Source organism: Procambarus clarkii, chromosome 69 (assembly GCF_040958095.1).
Source record: "Procambarus clarkii isolate CNS0578487 chromosome 69, FALCON_Pclarkii_2.0, whole genome shotgun sequence".
Taxonomy (NCBI): Eukaryota; Metazoa; Arthropoda; class Malacostraca; order Decapoda; family Cambaridae; genus Procambarus; species Procambarus clarkii.
This window is the reverse complement of record NC_091218.1, coordinates 25,308,448-25,332,899: the sequence shown is the minus strand read 5'-3', so window position 1 is coordinate 25,332,899 and position 24,452 is coordinate 25,308,448. Positions and strand designations below refer to the sequence as shown.

Here is a 24,452-nt window from a genome sequence, read left to right as displayed (position 1 = left end):
ATTATTTTCATGTTTTGATTTATTTAACGTAATTAAAATTTCATTGTTAAAGTTTTACTTGTGTTTTGTGTGTCTTCTCCTTACCTTACCACAGACGAAGTTCCAGTTTTTCTATTTTTTTTTTATAACTATGTGACGAGGCCATACCCCTAGCCTTAAACAGCCGAACACCAACGCGTTACCGTCACAAGTTATATGGGGGCCTGTCCTAGGAGCTTCACTCAGGTACTGGTGCCAAGTGGTAATTTATGGTAAGCGTATTTAACTTTGTTAACGTAGCTTTACTATTTTTCATTCAATTTCATTTTTTATAAGGTGCGGTGTATTGTGCATTACGAGAGTAACATATAGTGAAGGTGAGACAACTTTGGATTACGTGGTGACTGTAGGCCTCAGTCATACTCTTAATTGGTCATCTCTCCCTCCATGTTATTACTCGTATTTACCATCTATGTCCCTTGAATATTTCTCATTCTGACAGATCATCATATTGGTACCCTGGTACTGTGGTCTGCCCCGGGTCAAGAGTACCCAATCTTCTGCAATCTGACTGTAGGAGGACAAAGAGGGCCATAGTTCCTCTAGCTCGAACTTTAGTTGCTGAATTGGGACCTCAGCAGCAGTTCTCGTCACCAGTTGACACCTCGCACCCCTACACGTCAGTCAGAGATGATGATACATACAACGGTAGGGAATTAGCTTATTTTTTCAGAGCACAAAAGTTCGCTAATTCTGTAAGTATCATATTAAATTCAGTGGGGAAAACTTGCTTTATGTCCTATAGAGACTTGGCAAGGTATGCCTACATCCTTGGACTACCAATTTTACTTTTGAAGCATTTAACTGTTTCATTTGTTTTCGAAACTTTGTTTCATTTGTTAGTAGGATTTTCTTGCCCTTATTCTCTTACATGAGTACCGGGTACAAGATTTCCTGCGCCCTTGATTTAATTTAATCATTTAATATCTTTCACTTAACGTTAATTGTTAAAGATCACACAGGATAGGTACCAGTTGCCACGTTGTCCTGTTTCTGACATTTCATTATTGAACATTCGTGTACCTTTATTTGCTAATTTCACCATGTTTCGTCTCCAAACTTTCCGTGCAAATCCAGCAGGTGAAATAGGGACTTTAAGTCGTGCCAAGAGGACTGAACTACAAACTCTTGCACATGAGTATCAACTAGAAGTTCCCTATCAAGCCAACAAAAATGACCTACACAACCTGTTGCTGGATTACTATTTAGAGCAAGGTAAGATAGACTCTGAAACTCATGAAACTTACTATATTGCAGAGAAAACTGACTTGGCAACGATGAAACTTAAACTAGAGCTGGCCAAGATTGAACGTGAGCAGCAAAGAGAAGCAGCTGCCATACGAAGAGAAGAACAAGAACGCGAAGCTGCTTTGAGGAGGGAAGAACAAGAACGAGAAATCACCCTCAGAGAACGTGAAGCTGCCTTGAGGAGAGACGAACAAGAACGTGAGGTTGCACTACTCCAGGAGCGGGAACGAGTACAGCTTGAAACCAAACGACGCGAGTTGGAGATGCAACGCGAACATGACAAGCAACAAGCGACTCTGGCTCTAGAGTGTCGTCAACGCGAAATCTCCTTGGAAACTTCACACTTCACTCAACGCCAACAAGCTACTGCCAATCTTCCCGTCAGTTTTAATATATCACATGCAAGTAAGTTAATGCCATCCTTTGTAGAAGCAGAAGTTGATGTGTTCTTTACCACCTTTGAAACCCTTGCTAATCAACTCAGTTGGCCTGTCGACCAATGGGCAACACTTCTCAGAGTCCATCTTACAGGTAGAGCTGCAGTCACACTCAGTACTTTGGCGTCTGAGAATGACTACTACACTCTGAAACAAGCAGTGTTAGACGCCTACCTACTTTCCACCGAAAGTTATAGAAGGAAATTCCGTGACCACCTGAAGGCAAGTACCACTACCTTCCTCGAGTTTGCTAACACGAAACGGAGGTATTTCATGAAATGGCTGGAAGCAGCACATGTCTCTACTTTTACAGAACTCGTCAACCTGATGCTTGTTGAAGAATTCTTGAGACGTGTGCCGCCTCCTGTCCGCCTCTACTTAGCAGATAAAGAAGAAACCGACTACCTGAAGTGTGCTAAGTCGGCTGACACTTACAGCCTCATCCACCGGCTGACACCTGAACCATCCTCCAGTAAGAAGTCGTGGTACAGTTACGAGAAGGTGAGCCCCGATCAAGCTGGTTCACAACTGTACTGCAAATATTGTAGACTCTATGGACATACCATAGACAAGTGTGGTAAGTCTCAATACAAGGGAACCACTGACCAACAACGACCCAAACCAACTCCTCCTAAGTCCGGTAAGCCTGTGATGAATGTTGGTGTTGATGTTAATGATCTTTCTCTTTTCAGTAACCACCTGTATACTGGAACTGTCTCTGCCAACGGTTCAAATCCGGAGGGACGTTTCAAATTGAAGATCTTGAGGGACACAGCGGCTCTACAATCAATCATCTTGAAGTCGGCTGTGCCCAACATAGTCTACACCGGGGAAACAGTCTTCATCACTGACCTCACTGCTACCACTCCATACCCTCTCGCCAGAGTCCACCTGGATTGTCCCTACGTGAACGGGGAAGTCCAAGTCGCCGTCAGGGAAAAGCCTTTTCCCATGCCTGGAGTGCAACTTCTCCTAGGCAACGACTTGGCAGAAGACCTGCAACCGACCAACCTGATCGTCATGGACAAACCCCAGGTGTGTAACTCTGTGCCCAGAAACCCTATTCTCGAGTATGTTCCAGCAGAGGTTCAAGAGAGTGATGAAGTTTCTCCTCCGGTTCTCGTGACCACCCGTGCACAAGCCGCACGTCCACAGCCAGCTGACTCTACTGCTACCGCTGTCCCTCAAGACCCTCAGAAACTACCCCCGCATCTGAACAAGTTGGAGTTCCGTAAGTTGCAGAGGGAAGATCTTACTTTAACACCATTGTTTTTCCAGGCTGAGACTCAACCCGACAGTATTCCTGGGTTCTTCCTAGAGAACGACTTGCTCTACCGCAGATATAGACCCAGTAAACTGAAGGAGGAGGACGATTGGGCCAACACCGAACAACTTGTGATTCCCACCAGCCTGCGGCCCACTATTCTACACCTGGCCCACGGAGCATTCTCCCACTACGGCTTCAACAAGACTTACCATGGGATTCGTCAAGACTACTACTGGCCAGGTATGGTAAACAACGTCAAACAGTACGTAAAACAGTGTCATACATGTCAGAGGGCAGGCAAACCGAACGTCTCCATTCCCAGAGCACCACTGATTCCCATACAGGTGCCTGCGGAACCTTTCCACAGACTCATAATAGACTGTGTTGGTCCTTTACCTCGGACCAGTTCAGGTAACGCCTACATCCTAACCATCCTGTGTCCTACCACCAGATTTCCCATAGCAGTTCCAGTGAAGAACATCACGGCTGCTACGGTTATCAAACATCTATTGAAGATCTTCACTCAATACGGATTTCCCAGGGAGATTCAAAGTGACTGTGGCACCAACTTCACCAGTGATCTCTTCAAAAGGACACTGGAGGAGTTCAACATCAAACAGGTATTGTCCAGCCCCTATCATCCTGCTTCACAGGGTTCTCTTGAACGTAGTCATCAGACCATCAAAGCACTCTTGAAAAAGTTTTGTAGTGAAACCTCAAAGGATTGGGATAAGCAGATTGACCTAATAATGTGTATTTTCAGAAGTCTCCCCAATGAGTCCCTAGGAGTATCTCCTTATGAGATGCTCTACGGCCGTAAGTGCCGTACTCCCCTTAAGGCTTTCAAAGACTCTCTCAGAGATGCCACCTTCAGTGAGCATCAGAATGTGCCCCAGTTTCTTCAAAACCTTCAACACATTCTAGAGAGAGTCCACCGCTTTGCTCATGATAATCTATTGAAAGCCCAGGTGAGAATGAAGACTCATTACGACCAGACCAGCAAAGTAAGAAAATTCAAGCCGGGAGACTTCGTCCTTGCTTATTTCCCTATCCCCGGTTCACCTTTACAAAACAAATTTTCAGGACCCTACTGCGTCAAAGAGTGCAGAAACAACAACGCATACGTCATAGAGACTCCAGATAGGCGGCGGAAGACCCAGCTGTGCCACGTCAACCTCCTGAAGCAATATAATGGTACTCCTCCCACTGTCTTGATTAATTGTTCTACATTCACAGAACCCTACATCCACAGTGAGACCTTCCCAGCTTCTCCTCCCGAAAGCACTGACAAGGAGTCGGCGCCTTCTAATTCCAAAATCCTTAATGATCTTCCCAAATGCTTTCAGGATAATACTCGTGCTCCTATGCCCTCTTCTAATTCCACTCTCACCTCGTCAGATAAGCCCTTCATCCTCCATGTCGACGCCAATGGTACCGACGTGGGTGGTGTCGTGATGCAGCAACGAGGCGAGAAGAATACACTTGTCAGCGACTACTGCTACAAGGATCTACGGAACAATTGGCAAGGAGCTACTCTTCCTCATCCTGAAGCTTCAGCACTTCACTCCACACCTGAAAAGTGCTCGGTCCACCATCAATACGGACCACACCACCCTACACCTCCTGCAGCACGCCCACTTCTCATCTCAACGTCTTCTACTATGGGCTTGCTACCTGCAGAAATTCAACCTGGAGACACGCTATACCAAGAGTCTGACAACATCTTAGCCCATGATCTCTCCAGAGTTTATGAAGTAGAAGCAACTCCATCCATTACTCCACCACATAACGACGTACTTCTTCCAGAACCGCAGGCTTCGGGGGAGAGTTGTGACGATAATCTCCTTCAAGAGATTGAGCCTGCTCTTCCCTCCAAAATTACGTCTTCACAACTATATAAAAGACTATGGAAGAAATGTCCAACAACGACAACAAACACCAGCAAGGCTTGCCAGGGTGAGCAGAAACGTATGCAACCAGCCACCTGTTCGAACTCCAACCACCAAACTACCCGTTGATCGCTACGACTCCGCTGATTGGTCGCCGGTCTGGCTGCACCTGCCTCGCCCCCCCCCATACTACCCGATGTCTGGGGTCGCCCCAACATCAGTCTTCAGAATGTTCCGTGCTTTCGTAGCCAGCACACCTCCCAGCTAGACTCTAGAGTGTACTGAGAGAGGTGGTGGCTTTAAGCCAATATTCCAGCACCTCCCACTTACTGTTGTATTGCACTTCTTGTTATTTTGCCTTAACGTAACTTTTCATTGTGTCATTTAAGTATTCTTATTATTTTGATTGATTGATTTTATTATAAGAATTTGTTTGTGCATTATTTTCATGTTTTGATTTATTTAACGTAATTAAAATTTCATTGTTAAAGTTTTACTTGTGTTTTGTGTGTCTTCTCCTTACCTTACCACAGACGAAGTTCCAGTTTTTCTATTTTTTTTTTATAACTATGTGACGAGGCCATACCCCTAGCCTTAAACAGCCGAACACCAACGCGTTACCGTCACAATATATATATATATATATATATATATATATATATATATATATATACATACATATATATATATATATATATATATGTCGTACCTAGTAGCCAGAACTCACTTCTCAGCCTACTATGCAAGGCCCGATTTGCCTAATAAGCCTAGTTTTCATGAATTAATGTTTTTTCGACAACCAAACCTACCTAACCTAACCTAACCTAACGTTTTCGGCTACCTAACTTAACCTAACCTATAAAGATAGGTTAGGTTAGGTTAGGTAGGGTTGGTTAGGTTCGGTCATATATCTACGTTAATTTTAACTCCAATAAAAAAAATTGACTTCATACATAATGAAATGGGTAGCTTTATCATTTCATATAAAAAAAATTAGAGAAAATATATTAATTCAGGAAAACTTGGCTTATTAGGCAAATCGGGCCTTGCATAGTAGGCTTAGAAGTACATTCTGGCTACTAGGTACGACATATATATATATATATATATATACATACATATATATATATATATATATATATATATATATATATATATATATATATATATATATATATATATATATATATATGTCGTACCTAGTAGCCAGAACTCACTTTTTGGCCTACTTTGCAAGGCCCGATTTGCCTAACAAGCCAAGTTTTCCTGAATTAATATATTTTTTCTAATTTTTTTCTTATGAAATGATAAAGCTACCCATTTCATTATGTATGAGGTCAATTTTTTTTTATTGGAGTTAAAATTAACGTAGATATATGACCGAACCTAACCAACCCTACCTAACCTAACCTAACCTATCTTTATAGGTTAGGTTTGGTTAGGTAGCCCAAAAAGGTAGGTTAGGTTAGGTTAGGTAGGTTAGGTAGTCAAAAAACAATTAATTCATGAAAACTTGGCTTATTAGGCAAATCGGGCCTTGCATAATAGGCTGAGAAGTGAGTTCTGGCTACTAGGTACGACATATATATATATATATATATATATATATATATATATATATATATATATATATATATATATATGTCGTACCTTGTAGCCAGAACGCACTTCTCAGCCTACTATGCAAGGCCCGATTTGCCTAATAAGCCAAGTTTTCATGAATTAATGTTTTTTTGACTACCTAACCTACCTAACCAAACCTAACCTAACTTTTTCTGCTACCTAACCGAACCTAACCTATAAAGATAGGTTAGGTTAGGTTAGGTAGGGTTGGTTAGGTTCGGTCATATATCTACGTTAATTTTAACTCCAATAAAAAAAAATTGACCTCATACATAATGAAATGGGTAGCTTTATCATTTCATGAGAAAAAAATTAGAGAAAATATATTAATTCAGGAAAACTTGGCTTATTAGGCAAATCGGGCCTTGCATAGTAGGCTGAGAAGTGCGTTCTGGCTACTAGGTACGACATATATATATATATATATATATATATATATATATATATATATATATATATATATATATATATATATATATATATATATATATATATATATATATATATATGTATGTATGTATATATATATATATATATATATATATATATATATATATATATATATATGTATGTATGTATATATATATATATATATATATATATATATATATATATATATATATATATATATATATATATATATACAGTGGTACCTCGGAATGCGATTGTCCCTGTATGCGAGGTTTTCGGAAGGCGAGGTGTATTTACTCCAAAAATTTGTCTCGGAAGGCGATGGTTACTTCGGGAGGCGAGTTTGGACGCGAGTTTGTTGATACGCGTACAGCCGACCTAGCGCGCGGTGGTTCGGCGATCGTCGCCCCTCCGCCCCGCCGCCCCTCAGTTTATTATTGTCTCGCGCTCAGTGACTACCCCCACATCAATTCTTCTCGCGGATTTTCAGTGTTTTGTTGGATTTTTGGTGATTTGTCTATACAATTTGTTATTATATATCTCACCATGGGTCCCAAGAAAGCCAGTGGTAAGGATAAAGGCCAGAAAGCTCATGTGAGGATGACAATAGAGGAGAAACAAGAGATCATTCGGAAGCATGAGAACGGTACACGTGTTGTTGAACTTTGTAGGCAGTACAACAAAGCCACATCAACAATATGCACTATACTTAAGAAGAAAAATAAGATTATGGGTGCTAAAGTGGCAAAAGGAGTAAGAACAGTAACGGCACAAAGACCACAAATACTTGAAGAAGTGGAAAAGTTGTTATTAATTTGGATACACGACAAGGAGTTGAGGGGTGATAGTGTTTCGGAGGCCATTATTTGTGAGAAAGCCAGGGTGTTGCACGAAGACCTTCTAAAGAATACCCCTGCAACGAGTGATGCAGATAAGAAAGAGTTTAAGGCAAGCAGGGGCTGGTTTGAAAAATTTAGAAAGAGAAGTGGTATCCATAGTGTTACAAGGCATGGGGTTATGTGATGTGATTATGGAAGGGGACTCCCCTTCCAAACAGTAACTCCTCTCCTCCTCCCCCCTCCTCACCATCTTCCATACGCCTACAGCACTCGACAGCAAGGTAAGTAATAACTGGAACACAGTTTTGTAGGTTTATTTAGATGAATTAGGTAAATTAGGTATAAAAATTTAGTTTGATGTGGAGTTTTTGGGGTAGTCAGGAACGGATTAATTCATTTCCCTTTATTTCTTATGGGAAAATTAACTTCGGAATGCGAGTTTTCGGAAGGCGAGGCGTCTCCAGGAACGGATTAAACTCTTATTCTGAGGTATGCATATATATATATGCATATATATATATATATATATATATATATATATATATATATATATATATATATATATATATATATATATATATATATACAGGCATACCTCAGTTTACGAGTTTAATTGGTTTCTGGAGACGCCTCGTATTCCGAAAACTCGCATTCCGAAGGTAATTTCCCCATAAGAAATAAAGGGAAATGAATTAATCCGTTCCTGACTACCCCAAAAACCCCACATCAAACTAAATTTTTATACCTAATTCATCTAAATATACCTACAAAACTATGTTCAAGTTATTACTTACCTTGCTGTTGAATGCTGTAGGCGTATGGAAGATGGTGAGGAGGTGGGAGGAAGAGAGGAGTTATTGTTTGGAAGGGGAGTCCCCTTCCATTATCACATCAGGCAGTGAGGACTTCACTGGTATGCACACTCTGGCACATTTTGCCTGCATACCACTAGGACTTGCTTGTTTTACTAAGAATTTGTCTAATGACACTTGTTTTTCCCTACATTTTAACACTTGTCTGTAGTAAGACATCACATTATCATTTAAAAGGTCAATGCAACGGCCTGCTACAGCTTTATCTGGGTGAGTTTTTTCAGCAAAACTTTGCAGTTCTTCCCATACTTCACACATTTTCTTAATCAAGAAGGGACATCCTCTACTGCCTCTACTCACAGCTATTTTCTTAGGTTGAACCTTACCAATGGCTTTCTTGAGACCCATGGCAAGATATATAATGACAACTTTTATGCTCAAATGGCCAAAAAAACGATAAAAAACTGTAAATCCTTGTGAAGAATTCAGGTGGGATAGTCACTGGACACGAGACACTGGTAAACTGAGGCGCGATCGCCATGCCACCACGCGCCAGTCGGCCTGTACACGTATCAACAAACTCGTGTCCCGAGGTAACCCTCGCCTTCCGAGACATATTTTTTGGAGTAAATCCTGCTCGTCTTCCGAAAAACTCGCATACAGGGACACTCGCATTCCGAGGTACCACTGTATAGGCATACCTCAGAATATATATATATATATATATATATATATGTCGTACCTAGTAGCCAGAACTCACTTCTCAGCCTACTATTCAAGGCCCAATTTGCCTAATAAGCCAAGTTTTCCTGAATTAATATATTTTCTCAATTTATTTTCTTATGAAATGATAAAGCTACCCATTTCATTATGTATGAGGTCAATTGTTTTTTATTGGGGATAAAATTAAAGTAGATATATGACCGAACCTAACCAACCCTACCTAACCTAACCTAACCTATCTTTATAGGTTAGGTTAGGTTAGGTAGCCGAAAAAGTTAGGTTAGGTTAGGTTAGGTAGGTTAGGTAGTCGAAAAACAATTAATTCATGAAAACTTGGCTTATTAGGCAAATCGGGCCTTGCATAGTAGGCTGAGAAGTGAGTTCTGGCTACTAGGTACGACATATATATATATATATATATATATATATATATATATATATATATATATATATATATATATATATATATATATATATATATATATATAGGCATACCTCAGAATATATATATATATATATATATATATATATATATATATATATATATATATATATATATATATATATATATATATATATATATATATATATACATACATACATACATGTTATAATGAACAATTTCTTTAACTGACATGTTTAAAAAATTACAAATGACAATAGTGTTAGTTATATTAAACCTTATAGTGGTTATTAAAAATATCTTAACTTTTGCAAGGAACTAATTTCTAGCACACAATACTACAAGTTAACTTGACATTTAGTAAGTAAGTAATTATCAAAAGAAGGCACCAAGCTTGGAATGCTATGAAGCACAAACTTGGCATTAAATTCTCAATACAAATATCATAATTATGAACATTAGTTGATATATAATACTCTACTTACCAGTATCTTCATCTTCTTCCCTGTATTCATACACATAATAACCAATGTTGCTTGGAGCATATTGGCTTGATGTGTGACTACAGACAGGCACACTATACGCTCCTTCTTTCTCTGTTTCTGAGCCTTCCTCATTATTGTTACTTGGAAGGTCCCGATTACATCGTCCAGCTTCCCAATCACTGTGCTGATTTGTGTCACTCAAGTCCAAACCCCACAACTGAAAGACAACACACCAATGTCGACAGAAAATTAACATCAGGATGGCCAACAAAAAAAAATTTGACCATTTACTGACATCCTTAACAAAGTGTACTTATTCATGAATTTAGTGCCAATTGGAATAAACCAATTGGAAACAATTTTTTGAAAATAAAGAAAATTACTCGGCCTATTAGGCAAATCAGGTCTTGAATAGTAGGCCGAGAAGTGCGTTCTGGCTACTAGGTGCATTTTATATATATACAGTGGTACCTCAACTTACGATTGAACAGGTATATTAGGTGACAGGAAATGTGCTGTATCATTTCTGTCTTACCTGGGATTCGAACCCAGAATTCTAAATTATGAATCAAGAATGTACCTGACTGTGCTACTGGGACCTTTATAAATTAACAAATTAAAAGCCAAATTTAAAACAAACCTCATCACTACATGTACAAGTTTCAGAGTCAATACTTGGAGAGCAACATTTATGTGGCTGTGGACTCCGTAAAGAAGATCCAAGTGAAGGACGGAGAGAGGATGTTGAAGCAACTGGGACTGAGGTCAGAGTAACAGGTGAAGACCATGGCTCTGGACTTGTGGCAGTGATGAGCGATGCACAAGTTGAAGTGCTAGATGCTTGAGCAACTGAGCCAGTACTGGTTTTGGCACATGAAAACATGGCTTCTGTGTCCACATCCTCTTCTTCTGGCGTAGTGTAAAACTTCTCTGCATCTAGGAGAAGACATACAATAGCCAGATGTCCCAGCTGTGCTGCGCGACCCAATGCTGTCCGTCCACATGATGGTAGCACATTCACATTGGCACCTGCTTACAAATATATTAAAAAAAGGAATTTGAGTGCAGGTAATATAAAATTCTGCAAAAATTATTTGTCACCAATCATTATTTATAAATAGTATCCTTATATCAACACACACCTCATGAAACACACAAAGCATTATATGACAGAGTGCTGGGGAGACGGGACATCACAAGCGTAGCTCTCATCCTGTAACTACACTTAGGTAATTACACTTAGGTAATTACAATAGCAAAAAATTATCCCCCTACTGTTTAGAAAACTATTGATACCTTAAAGGCTAAATATTAACAAATATATAATCATTTATATACAGACCTTTCTTTAATAGGTCCATTACAGTATCTACATCTCCAATGTTGATGGCATCATATAACATATCTGCCATTGCTGTCAGTGTGGTCATCGTTGGTTATGTGGCACCGTCAGCTTGGGTGCTAAGCCAGGTAATGTACACATCAGCCTAAAAGTTATGAACCTTAAGTAACAGTTAATATGCAAAAGACATACTAATCAAAGCATTATATTAAACTTAACAAAAGTAAAGAACTAAATTATGTTTTAATTAAATGTTTAACTAGTCAAGTGGTATAATATTTACAGCACATTATATAAATCGGTTGATTTTATTAAATTATGTATCAAAGTTGTGTAATATAATTTTTGTACAATACCCTAAACATTGTGAAGCATGCGAGACATTTTAATAAACTAATTTATGTACATCATAAAAATCACAAACCGAATCATATGAAATGCCCACTTCAGGTGGGCCAGCAGTGAATTCCTGAACTTTATACTGGTACCACCAAGTCTTTGCCTAACAAACCAGGCTTCTGAGACCCATCAATCACCTACCAGGAGCAAGAATTTGCTTATTAACCCCTCAACTGCACAACGCGCCTGCAGGCCCTTGACGGGGGTGCACAACGCGACTCTGGGTATTTATATTTTTAGCGTTCCATTCAAAACTCCCGCAGCTACATGGGGTTCACATCAGCTACCTCAGGGCTCTTGTAAACAGACGCCATCTTTAAAAAAAAAACGTGGGCCAAATTCCCGGGTGTGAGAGCCTCAGTACTGAGTGAGCAACCAAGACTGATGCATGCAGCATGAGCTCACAGCACTGCTGTTCAGTTTGTGACCACAGCATAGCCTAATAATGTCAAAATATATATATAACTTTTATTATTTTGTCATGATAGTATTACAGAAGAGCCTGAGTGTGATAATTATGTTATACAATGTTCAAATATCAGTGATTCAATGCTGTTCCCGATGTTCTGAGTGCTAGCCACAGCACCACAGCATTATTTCGTCCATCTAGAAATCTTCAAACGACTTCTTAGGTTCCTTTACAACATAAACTTGTGGTCAATTATTCATTTACAGGAATTAGTGACCAGGATTGTGATAATAGCAGGATTGTGGTGATAATTAGCGCTGTGCATAGTATTATGGGAGGAGGACGTTTGGTGAGGGAGGGAGGGAGGAATTCGAGGTAACCTCACTGTGTGTGGCAGTCACTCTTGTTTTACTATCATGCTAGCTTAGTGGTTCACTATGGTGAACACATATGTACATGGGTATATACAATGTGTGAATGTACCCATGTACATATGTGCGTAGTATTGTGGGAGGAGGAATTTTGGTGAGGGAGAGAGGGAGGGAGAGAATCGAGGTAGCCTCATTGTGTGTGGCAGCCACTCTTTGTTTTGCTCACCATACTGGCTTAGTGGTTTGCTATAGTAAACACATATGTACATGGGTATATACTATGTATGTATATTGTGTAATACTGCAACAGCAACAGGAGTATGTTGGGAGGAGCTATTTTGGTAAGGGAGGTAACGTCATAATCGTAGCGTCGTTTGCTGTCTGTTGTGTGATATCTCATGCAGTGTATGGTGGCCACTATACTTTTTGGACACAATTCCGGCTTACTTGCATAGTTCTGGTGAATAAAACATGTAGATAGGTAAACATAACATGTGCAAATAGTGTAATAAAATCAATAACATTTTGGTGGGAGAAGCAATGTTGGCAAGTAAGATGTTGCAGGAGGAAGGACTGGCTGGGTGTTGCAGCTCACACTCGTGGAGTTCTGAGTGTGTTATGGTGAATGTATATACCAGTAGTGTGCGACAGTGTATAGTGTGTAAATATGTTGTAAATATACATAAGTGTAATTACCTAAGTGTAGTTACAGGATGAGAACTACGCTCATAGTGTCCCGTCTTCCCAGCACTCTGTCATAAACGCTTTGAAACTACTGAAGGTCTTGGCCTCCACCACCTTCTCACCTAACTTGTTCCAACCGTCTACCACTCTGTTTGCGAAAGCTTGCGAAGATGTTCTTACATTTCTTCGGCATCTGTGTTTAGTTAGTTTAAATCTATGACCTCTTGTTCTTGAAGTTCCAGGTCTTGGGAAATTTTCCCTATATATTTTATCGATACCTGTTACTATTTTGTACATAGTGATCATATCACCTCTTTTACTTCTATCTTCTAGTTATGGCATATTTAATGCCTCTAACCTCTTCTTATTGCTCTTGTCCTTCAGTTCTGGGAGCCACTTAGTGGCATGTCTTTGCACCTTTTCGAGTTTGTTGATGTGCTTCTTTAGATATGGGCACCATACAACCACTGCATATTCGAGCTTTGGCCTAACAAAAGTCATGAACAATTTCTTTAGTATTTCGCATCCATGTATTTAAAACAATTCTGAAGTTAGAAAGTGTAGCATAAGCCCCCTCACACAATGTTCTTAATGTGATCCTCAGGTGATAGTTTTCTATCTAGAACCACCCCTAGATCTCTTTCTTTATCAGAATTCTTTAAAGATTTCTCACAAAATTTATAGGTTGTGTGGGGTCCATGTTCTCCTATTCCACATTCCATAACATGGCATTTATTTACATTAAAGTGGTGCTCCATATATGTACTTATTCTGTTCAGGTCTTCTTGAAGGGTATGACAATCATCTAAGTTACTTATCTTCCCTATTATCTTAGCATCATCAGCAAACATGTTCATATAATTCTGTATTCCATCTGGTAGATCATTTATGTAGACAATGAACATTACCGGTGCAAGAACTGAACCCCTATGGTACCCCGCTTGAAACATTTCTCCAGTCCAATACACTTCCTCTTATTAATGCCCTCATTTTTCTATCAGTCAGAAAATTTTTCATCCATGTTAGTAGGTTACCTGTCTCCCCTCCAATGTGTTCCAGTTTCCAGAACAACCTCTTAAGTGGAACTCTGTCAAAAGCCTTTTTTAGGTCCAGATAGATGCAGTCAACCCAACCATCTCTTTCCTGTAAAATTCCTGTGACTCGATCATAGAAACTGGGTAAATTTGTTACACAGGATCTTCCAGATTGAAAACCATACTGATGATCTGATATTATATCGTTTGTCTCCAGGTGTTGTACCCATTTAGTTTTAATTATTTTTTCCAATATTTTGACTATTACACTTTGTCAACGATACAGGTCTATAATTCAAGGGGTCTTCCCTGCTACCACTTTTGTAGCTTGGAACTATGTTAGCCTTTTTCTACACGTCTGCTACGACTCCTGTACACAGGTATGCCTGAAAAATCGGGTGAACTGGAATGCTGAGCTCAGGTGCACATTCTCTCAGAACCCATGGAGAAACTCCATCTGGGCCAGCTGCTTTGTTCTTACTTAGCTCCTTGAGCATATTTTCCACTTCATCTCTAGACACCTTGATGTGCTCTATGTTGTTCTCTGGAATTTGTATTGTGTCTGGTTCTCTGAAAATTTCATTTTGTAAAAACACACTTTGGAACTTTTCATTTAATATCTCACGCATTTTCTTTTCATTTTACCGTGAATCTCTTTCCCATTTCCAACCTCTGGATATTATCCTTTAACTGCAATTTGTTGTTTATGAATTTGTAGAATAAGCCTGGTTCTGTTTTACATTTGTTCACTATCGCTTTTTCAGAATTTCTTTCTGCGTCTCTCCTTACTGCTATGTAGTTGTTTCTCACATCTTTGTATTGCTGGTACGTTTGGGGGTTTGGTCTCTTCCTATATTGATTCCATTTTTGTGTCTTTTGGTCTCTGGCCCTCTCGCAATTTCTGTTGAACCAATCCTGTTTTCTGGCCCTGCATCTCCGTTTAGGTATGAATGTTTGTGTGCCTTCATTGTATATTTTGCAAAATTTGGCATACATCTCATTTACTTCCCTGCCTAAAAACAAGTCTGTGCAAGTATACTTGTTAAAAAAATTTCATATTTTTGTTAGCCTTTTAAGTAACCCTAGATGAGTATTGATTTTGGCCAGGCAATGGATTCCCAGTGATGCTGTGGAGCATGAGGTCATGACATAAATAAGTAAAAAACCAGCATTGAATGTAATGAAATGCCATTTTCTGGGTGAGCCCTGGAGTCTCCCTGGAGCTTATCAGGCTAATGTATGTATGCCTACCTTTCTGGGTGCCTAACCCCGGTCGATGGCAGATAAGGAAAACCCCCAACCACAATGTGGTTTTCCAGGGTCATTGCTCCCTGAAACCTCTCTGAAGGGGCCAGGTTCTGGCGCTGGTCCCTGGTAGGTCTGAACTCCATAGCTAATGTCCCGGTCTAACATAACATACATTAGCCCGATAAGCTCCAGGGAGCCGTAGGGGCTTCCCTGGGAGCCTTAAATGGGCCTTACCCTTAAATGGGTAAATGGTAAAAAATTTACAGTACAAATTGAAACATGTTGGTTTCTATAGGCCATTGTTCCTCGTGCCTCTCTGAAGGGGCCAGGTTGTGGTTCGTGGTCCCCAGTAGGCCTAAGAACTCCATTCGCTTCGAAGCCACGGTCTAATACAGGGGTTACCTTACCTTGAGGTGCTTCCGGGGCTTAGTGTCCCCGCGGCCCGGTCGTCGACCATGAGTACCTCGGTTTAAGAATTTAATCCGTTCCTGGAGACAGCTCATAAAATTCGTAAACTGAAGCGAATTTTCCCATAAGAAATAATGGGAAATGAATTAATTCATTCCTGAATACCCAAAAACTTCACTTCAAACTAAATCTTATCCAAATCTACGCTACAAAAGTATGTTCAAGTTATTACTTACCCTTGCTGATGACTCCTGTTGGCGTATGGAAGATGGTGAGGAGAGGGGAGGAGGAGAGGTGTTACTTGTAAGGGGAGTCCCCTTCCATTATAACATCAGGCAGTAAAGATTTTTCTGGAGTGCACTCTCTGGCACGATTTGCCTGCATACCACTAGGACCTGCTTGTGGCTCACTGCTTGCTTGTCTTACTAAGAATCTGTCTAAAGACACTTATTTTTCCCTACATTTTAACACTTGTCTGTAGTAAGACATCACATTGTTATTTAAAAGGTCCATGCAACGGCCTGCTACAGCTTTATCTGGGCGAGTTTTTCAACAAAACTTTGCAGTTCTTCCCATACTTCACACATTTTCTTAATGAGGCAGGGATATCCTCAATTGCCTCTACACACAACTAACTATTTTCTTAGGTTGAACCTTACAACTGGCTTTTTTGGGACCCATGGCGATATATAATCTTTTATGCTCAAATGGCCAAAAATCCGACAAAAAACTGTAAATCCTTGTGAAGAATTCAGGCTGGATAGTCACTGAGCACGAGGCACTTGTAAACTGAGGCGTGATCACCATGCCACCACACACTAGGTCGGCCCGTACGCATATCAACAAACTCGTATCCCGATGCATATTTTCCGAACAAATCAGGCTGGTAAGCCGAAAAACTCGTAAACAGGGATGCTCGTAACCTGAGGTTCCATTGTACTGAACAGCATTTGCTAACCAAATTAACTTACTTCATAAACTAAAGGAAGAAGTCTATGTACCATTCATAATTATTTTTAGACAGGCCCCCAAGAAGGACAAATTAATGTCCTGCTTAAGGTGTAGCTGGACAGAGGACCGAATGCTCAAAAGCAGAAATGTCCACCTAAAGAAGGATGATTGGCCACCCTATTCACCAGGAAAGAAGATATTTGACATTCAGTACCTTCCTTCCTTCCTTCCTTCCTTGGGAAAAAGCAACCATGGTCTTTTGGAAATATAATATATACAATATGTTATAATCTAGAAGAAAATGAGGAAAAAGCATTTGAAAACTATTTCAGGACATTTCAGGATACAGGGAACTTAGCAAGTTCTTGATTTGATTGAAAAGACATGTTGTTAGGCATTCAAGTAAATGAGATGTATGCAAAGCATTGTGCAATATAGTTACCTGAATTTACCTGAGGGCGGCCACTAATACTGAAGTTGCGTTGATGTGGACAGGAAGCCAGTGGCTTGTCAGAGGTTCCCCCATTTCTCTGGATGATTTCTTCAAGCTGGATTTTAAGGTTCAGTAGAGTTTGGGGATTTACGGTTTCTGCAGGTAGACAATTCCATGGGTTTATAACCCTATGGATGAAAAGACATCTCCTGTTTTCTGTCCTACATTGTGGCTTGTTCAGCTGGAAACTGTTGCTCCTTGTTTGTTACATCTGACCTTTAGAAGAAATTATCTGGATCAACATCCTCCAAATTGTACAGTACAGTATTATAACAGTTTTGATGAGATCCACCATGTCATGCCTGGTTTGCATTGTCAGTCCTGTGGCCCTCAAGTGTTCCTGGTATGAGAGTTGTCTTAGTTCTGGAATGATTTTTATTGACCAGTGTTGAACTTTCTCCAGAGCAGCTATGTCTTTTGAAGATGAGGTCTCCATGCTTGGATACTATAATGTAAGTGGGGGATCACACAAGATATTTATACAGTTGAATACAGTATAACTACCTTCTTTTCCTTAAAGTCAAAGGTACACTTGATTATACCTAAGGTTTTTAGTTTTTTTTACTGCTGCTCCCACATGTTGGGCAACTTTCAGTGAATGGTGGATCCTGACTCAAAGGTCCTTTTCTTCCTCTATCCGCTGCAAGGAAATGTTATTAATTTGGTAGTTGTGGTGTGGATTGAAATGCAAGATCTTGCACGTGAACCCCCACACGCAAGATCTTGCACGTGAACCCCCACATGCAAGATCTTGCACGTGAACCCCCACATGCAAGATGTTGCACGTGAACCCCCACATGCAAGATCTTGCACGTGAACCCTCACATGCAAGATCTTGCACTTTTTTTATATTAAAAAGCATTTACCAGTCTTCTGACCATTTGTGGAGTTCATGTAGATCTTTTTGTAAAGCCTCAATATCAAAAAACAGTAATGCAATACTGTGCTGTATATTGAAACTCAAATTAAATATTAAAGATTTAAAGAAAGTTTGAATTTGATTGATATTGCTCACATAAATGCATTGAAAATCATGTTTCTGTAATTGAAAAGGATAAATAGTTTCTTCAAGCACAAAGAGAAAATGGTAAGAACGGCTACACAGGTGCTGATGATAAAAATAAAAAACACCTGCAAGAGGAAATAGAAAATGGAAAAAATAGAGATAATTTAAAAAATCTGAAGCATTAAGATAGGATAAAATATTGGCAGTTGCTAAAAATACTTCTTCAAGCAGTAGCAATAAAAGTACTGATTCCAAATGTGATCTACCTTACAGGAAGAAATGCACACCCAAACCTTCCACCAATGTAATCAGAAAACATCCCAAACATATTGTCACCTGATCTGCAAATAGCGTTAGATAGAACAAAAATAAATGACCGTAGTGCTTTGATGGTGGTAGCATTGGATACATTTTTTTTTTTTTAGGTTTTTTATTTATATATAATACAAGAGTTCTTACATTCTTGTACAGCCAATAGCACGCATAGTGCTTCGGGCAAGTCCTTAATCCTATGTGGCCGCCTGACAGTTGGATGGACAGCGCTTCAGATTCGTAGTCCTGAGGTTCCGGGTTCAATCCCCGGTGGAGGCAGAGACAAATGGGCAAAACGTTTCTTTCACCCTGATGGCCCTGTTACCTAGCAGTAAATAGGTACCTGGGAGTTAGACAGCTGCTACGGGCTGCTTCCTGGGGATGTGTAACAAAAAAAGAGACCTGGTCGAGGACCGGGCCGCAGGGATGCTAAGCCCCGAAATCATCTCAAGATAACCTCAAGATATGTTCCCTGGAATACGACCCACCAAATCGCTTAATAACCAGGTACCCATTTTACTGTTGGGTAAACAGAGGCTACAGTTAAGGATTGACGCTCAGTTAATCCTCCCCAGCCAGGATACGAACCCAGGACAAAGCGCTCGCGACACACCAGGCGAGTGTCTTACCACACCATGGGGACTGTTTGTCAAGTCCCTTCATATACAAGACGATTTACCAGGGGATTTTGGAACCTACTTAACCTAACCCAAATCAATCTAATCTAACTCAACTGAGCCTCATACATCCTAACCTAAGCTAATACAGCCTAGAATAACAATATACAGTATACGCTTTTAACAAACAGAAAACGAGCTTCATCGAAACGTCTCATGTCTGAAACAACCAGTCACTGTAGCATCAAGTGTTACTGCCCTTGGAATTGATGATAATGATGATGGTTTGAGTAGATGTACATTGCAGAGGAAAAAGGAGTGCTATACATAAAGAGATAGGCTCTGAGGATATCAAATGAACCTTACTTTACCACAGATGTCCCACTCGCTGTATACAGGGATGAAAAAAATTTGCAAGATATATCGGGTTGCAACAATAGAGTGTACCTATTCTGGTATCAGCAGAAGGAATTTCAAAACTCCTTATTGTCCCAAAACTTTGTTCAGGCAAAGGTATTGATATTACAAGTGGTGATTGAATGTTCGGAAGATTGGAACTTGACAAATAATATACCGACTGTGTTTTTTTTATACTACTGCCTGAAAGGCTGGTATTAAGGAAAGTGCTTGCATCACAATTGAATCTAAGTTTGGGAGATCACTTCTTCTGGCATGTCGACATTATATTAATGAGAAAATCCATAGAAGCCGTGATGAGGATTCAAACCTATGTGGTGGGTAGTCCCATGCACACACCCAGACAATCAGGTCACGACATGGTCTGATGAATCATATTTAGGGGGTGTGCTTGGGACTATCCACCGCATAGGTTCGAATCCTCATCACGACTCCTATGGATTTTCTCTTTGATACATCATGTTAGTGTGATTTCTCTCTGTGAATCATATTAATTAAATCATTACTGTATTTCTGATGTATTTAACAAGTGCCTTGGCGACTCTGTTGGACCAGACATAGTTATTTCAACGTTCCACAAAGAGTTGGGATTTGATATATAAAGAAGAGTATGAGTATGACAAGTCATATTTTGCGGGGAAACAAGCAACTGTTATGTTCTGCAAGGAAGAATTGGAGAACCACCATCCAAAAGCAAATTATCTTGAGCTCCATGAATTAACTATTTTAAATCCTACATTTTCTTATTCTACACTTCCAAAATAAACCTAACCCAACATAATCAAACATAACCTAGCCTGACTCTAGCTGACAGAACAAGTCTAAAAAGGAAGTTGTAAACTGTTCTGCATCTAGCAGCACAGAAGACTATAGCTAAGTATATGTGTATATATTAGTATCTGTATATTAGTTAGTATATCATTAGTATATATTAGTCTTAACTAATACTTGACTTCGATTTTGGAGCCTAAACTAATGGTAGAAAAAAAAGGTACATCTGCTGATAATAAGGTTTTAAATAAACCTAGGAGCACGATTAACTTGAAGGGATGCAAGTCCCATCATACACAAGACGATTTGCCAACAGATTTTGTAACCTACTTAACCCAACCTAAACTAAACCAAACCAACCTCACCTAATTTATTTATTTATTTATTTATTTATTTATTGATATATATATATATATATATATATATATATATATATATATATATATATATATATATATATATATATATATATATTTTCTTTTTTTATTTTCTTTTTTATTTTCTTTTTTTATTTTCTTTTTTTTTTTTTTCTTTTTTTTAATCAACACTGTTTGTCAACCTATTGTATTTGTGCTGCTTTTTCAGTCATGTTCCCCCTTTTTTTTTATCTTTATTTGTATTTGTTCTCAACATCTTTTATTCTTTATGCTCAATTAGTATTAAGTTCTAGATATTAATGTTTTTTCTTGCCCGAAACGCATTGCGTAATAGTGGCTTTAGGCATTGTATGTACTAGCTCTATCTATATATCAATCCTTTAATGTAACATCACTTGTATGTATATACCTTACCTGAATAAACATCTGAATCTGAATCTGAATATATATATATATATATATATACAGTATATACAAGAAGGTACATTGGGATTGTGAGGATACATAGCATAGTACTGTAATTAAATTCTTGTAAAGCCACTAGTACACGCAGAGTTTCGGGCAGGTCCTTAATCTATGAAAATTTTAAGTAGGTAAATACTAGCAAAATTTATAAAAATGATAACAGGTACATAGCAAGAAAAAAAATAAAAGATGAGAGAAATTTGTAGGTATATTAAAGCACATAGGTAGCTCAGATTGATTGCAATGACAGCTTGAATGGTAGTTTAACAAAAATTAGTAGGCACAATACAGCATATGACTACCACATAAAAGAAGACAGCAATGAACACAATGATAAAGTTGTTTGGATTAAGTACATAAAGATTTGGAGATTGGGTAACACTAGATACAAAGCAAATTTAAAGCTCAGTGTAGGAAACTACGAAGATGAAATTAGGTACTTTTTGTTTTTGTTTTTGAAGAGACAAAAGTTTGACAGCTTTTCAATTCACTAGGGAGTGAGTTCCATGGACTAGGTCCCTAATATAACCAAACCCAATAGAGCCTACAGTAACCTACAGTAGGCTAATACATCCTAGCCTAACAATATGCTGTATTTTCTGTATAACAAACATATAACAAGCTTTGTCGACTGTCTTATGCACAAAATGACATACCAACCTTGAAGAATGAAACTCGGACATCTGTTTTAAAAAGCAAAATGCACAAGTTAAATCGTACACATGTTTTGATAAAGTTTGTTTTCTAATTTCTAATTGTAAAAAAGAAATATATCATTAGGTCAGGCTGGATTGGTTTAGGTCAAGTCAAATTGGATGAGACTAGGTTGGGTTGGGTCGGGTCGGGTTGGAATGAGTTGGGTCCGGTCGGGTTGGAATGAGTTGGGTCGGGTCGGGTTGGAATGGGTTGGGTTGGGTCGGGTCGGGTTGGAATGGGTCGGGTCAGGTTGGAATGGATCCGGTCGGTTTGGAATGGGCTGGGTTAGGTCAGGTAGGGTTGGATCAGGTAGGGTTAGGTCAGGAAGGGTTGGGTTAGGTCAGGTTGGGTTAGGTCAGGAAGGGTTGGGTTAGGTCAGGTTGGGTTAGGTCAGGAAGGGTTGGGTTAGATCAGGAAGGGTTAGGTCAGGAAGGGTTGGGTTAGATCAGGAAGGGTTAGGTCAGGAAGGGTTGGGTTAGGTCAGGAAGGGTTGGGTTAGGTCAGGAAGGGTTGGGTTAGGTCAGGAAGGGTTGGGTTAGGTCAGGTAGGGTTAGGTCAGGAAGGGTTGGGTTAGGTCAGGAAGGGATGGGTCAGGTTTGGTATGGTTGGGTTGGGTCACGATGGGTCAGGTTGCGTAGGATTGAATTCTTGAGTTAAATTATTGGGTTGAGTTTTTAAAATCCGTTGGTGAATCCTCTTGGGTATAAGAAGTCCTTGGTATTGAATCAGTAAACTGACCGTGAGGATATATATTATTCATAACATTATATGTTAGTATAGGACACTGACAGGTGGAAAGTTTCAGAATTGTTGTCTAGGTGAGAGCCCCGACAAGAGGTACAAAATTAGCTTTGATGATTTTAATAAATAAATGTTTATTCAGGTAAAGTACATACATACAGGTTTTACAAAAAATTGATAGATTTATAGATAGAGCTGGTACATACAATGCCTAAAGCCACTATTACGCAAAGCGTTTCGGGCAGGAAAAACATTAAAGACTAAAACTTAACAAACTTAATTTGAGAGTAATAAAGGCTAGGGTACACCTGGAGAGGTGATGTGGTTATAGTGTTATTAAGTGTTGAGCTGTGGTGATATTACCTGGGTGGTGTTGGGCGTGGTGCACAACCTTCCATGGACTTGGAGGCTCTATACAAACAATACTACACACTTGTTATTATTCTTCACATAATAAACCACTCACTACCGTAACTCTCAACCCAACATTGTATCACTATATAACACACGCTTCCAACTTGTAACCAACGGACAATATTTGTAAACACAGATAACGCTTAGCAGATAAAAATATAATTCAATGGAAGAGTGTTGCAAACTGCATCGATCAGCTGATCCCGGCCACCATTGGCCGCGGTCCCGGGGATACTAGTCATTGCCCGCGGTCAAGGGGATGGTAGTCATTGCCCGCGGTCCCGGGGATACTAGTCATTGCCCGCGGTCCCGGGGATACTAGTCATTGCCCGCGGTCAAGGGGATGGTAGTCATTGCCCGCGGTCAAGGGGATACTAGTCATTGGCCGCTGTCAAGGGGATGGTAATCATTGCCCGCGGTCCCGGGGATACTAGTCATTGACCGCAGTCCCGGGGATGATAGTCAGTGGCCGCAGTCCCGGGGATACTAGTCATTGACCGCAGTCCCGGGGATGATAGTCAGTGGCCGCAGTCCCGGGGATGATAGTCAGTGGCCGCAGTCTTGGGGATGATAGTCAGTGGCCGCAGTCCTGGGGATGATAGTCAGTGGCCGCAGTCCCGGGGATGATAGTCAGTGGCCGCAGTCCTGGGGATGATAGTCAGTGGCCGCAGTCCCGGGGATGATAGTCAGTGGCCGCAGTCCTGGGGATGATAGTCAGTGGCCGCAGTCCTGGGGATGATAGTCAGTGGCCGCAGTCCTGGGGATGATAGTCAGTGGCCGCAGTCCCGGGGATGATAGTCAGTGGCCGCAGTCCTGGGGATGATAGTCAGTGGCCGCAGTCCTGGGGATGATAGTCAGTGGCCGCAGTCCCGGGGATGATAGTCAGTGGCCGCAGTCCTGGGGATGATAGTCAGTGGCCGCAGTCCTGGGGATGATAGTCAGTGGCCGCAGTCCCGGGGATGATAGTCAGTGGCTGCAGTCCCGGGGATGATAGTGGCCGCAGTCCCGGGGATGATAGTCAATGGCCGCAGTCCCGGGGATGATAGTGGCCGCAGTCCCGGGGATGATAGTCAGTGGCCGCAGTCCCGGGGATGATAGTCAGTGGCTGCAGTCCCGGGGAT

At 40.2% G+C, this 24,452-nt stretch overlaps 1 protein-coding gene across 9 annotated transcripts in view; it reads right to left on the bottom strand.

Moving 5' to 3' along the window:
* Positions 1-23,706, bottom strand: part of LOC123772175 (ankyrin repeat, PH and SEC7 domain containing protein secG) — a 96,738-nt gene extending 73,032 nt beyond the window's left edge. For 3 of the 9 annotated variants that reach the window (XM_045765226.2, XM_069311284.1, XM_069311291.1), the window contains exons 1-5: positions 23,281-23,706; positions 17,465-17,731; positions 11,519-11,663; positions 10,817-11,205; positions 10,177-10,393 (exon numbers count right to left, since the gene is read on the bottom strand). In XM_045765226.2, coding sequence (XP_045621182.1) covers positions 10,177-10,393; positions 10,817-11,205; positions 11,519-11,606 — 694 coding nt within the window. In that variant the 5' untranslated portion in view covers positions 11,607-11,663; positions 17,465-17,731; positions 23,281-23,706. Of the gene's footprint in view, positions 1-10,176; positions 10,394-10,816; positions 11,206-11,518; positions 11,679-17,464; positions 17,732-23,280 lie in introns of all 9 variants that reach the window. The other 6 variants (XM_069311290.1, XM_069311286.1, XM_069311285.1 and 3 more) reach the window with 6 other exon arrangements.
* Positions 23,707-24,452: the final 746 nt, after the last annotated feature.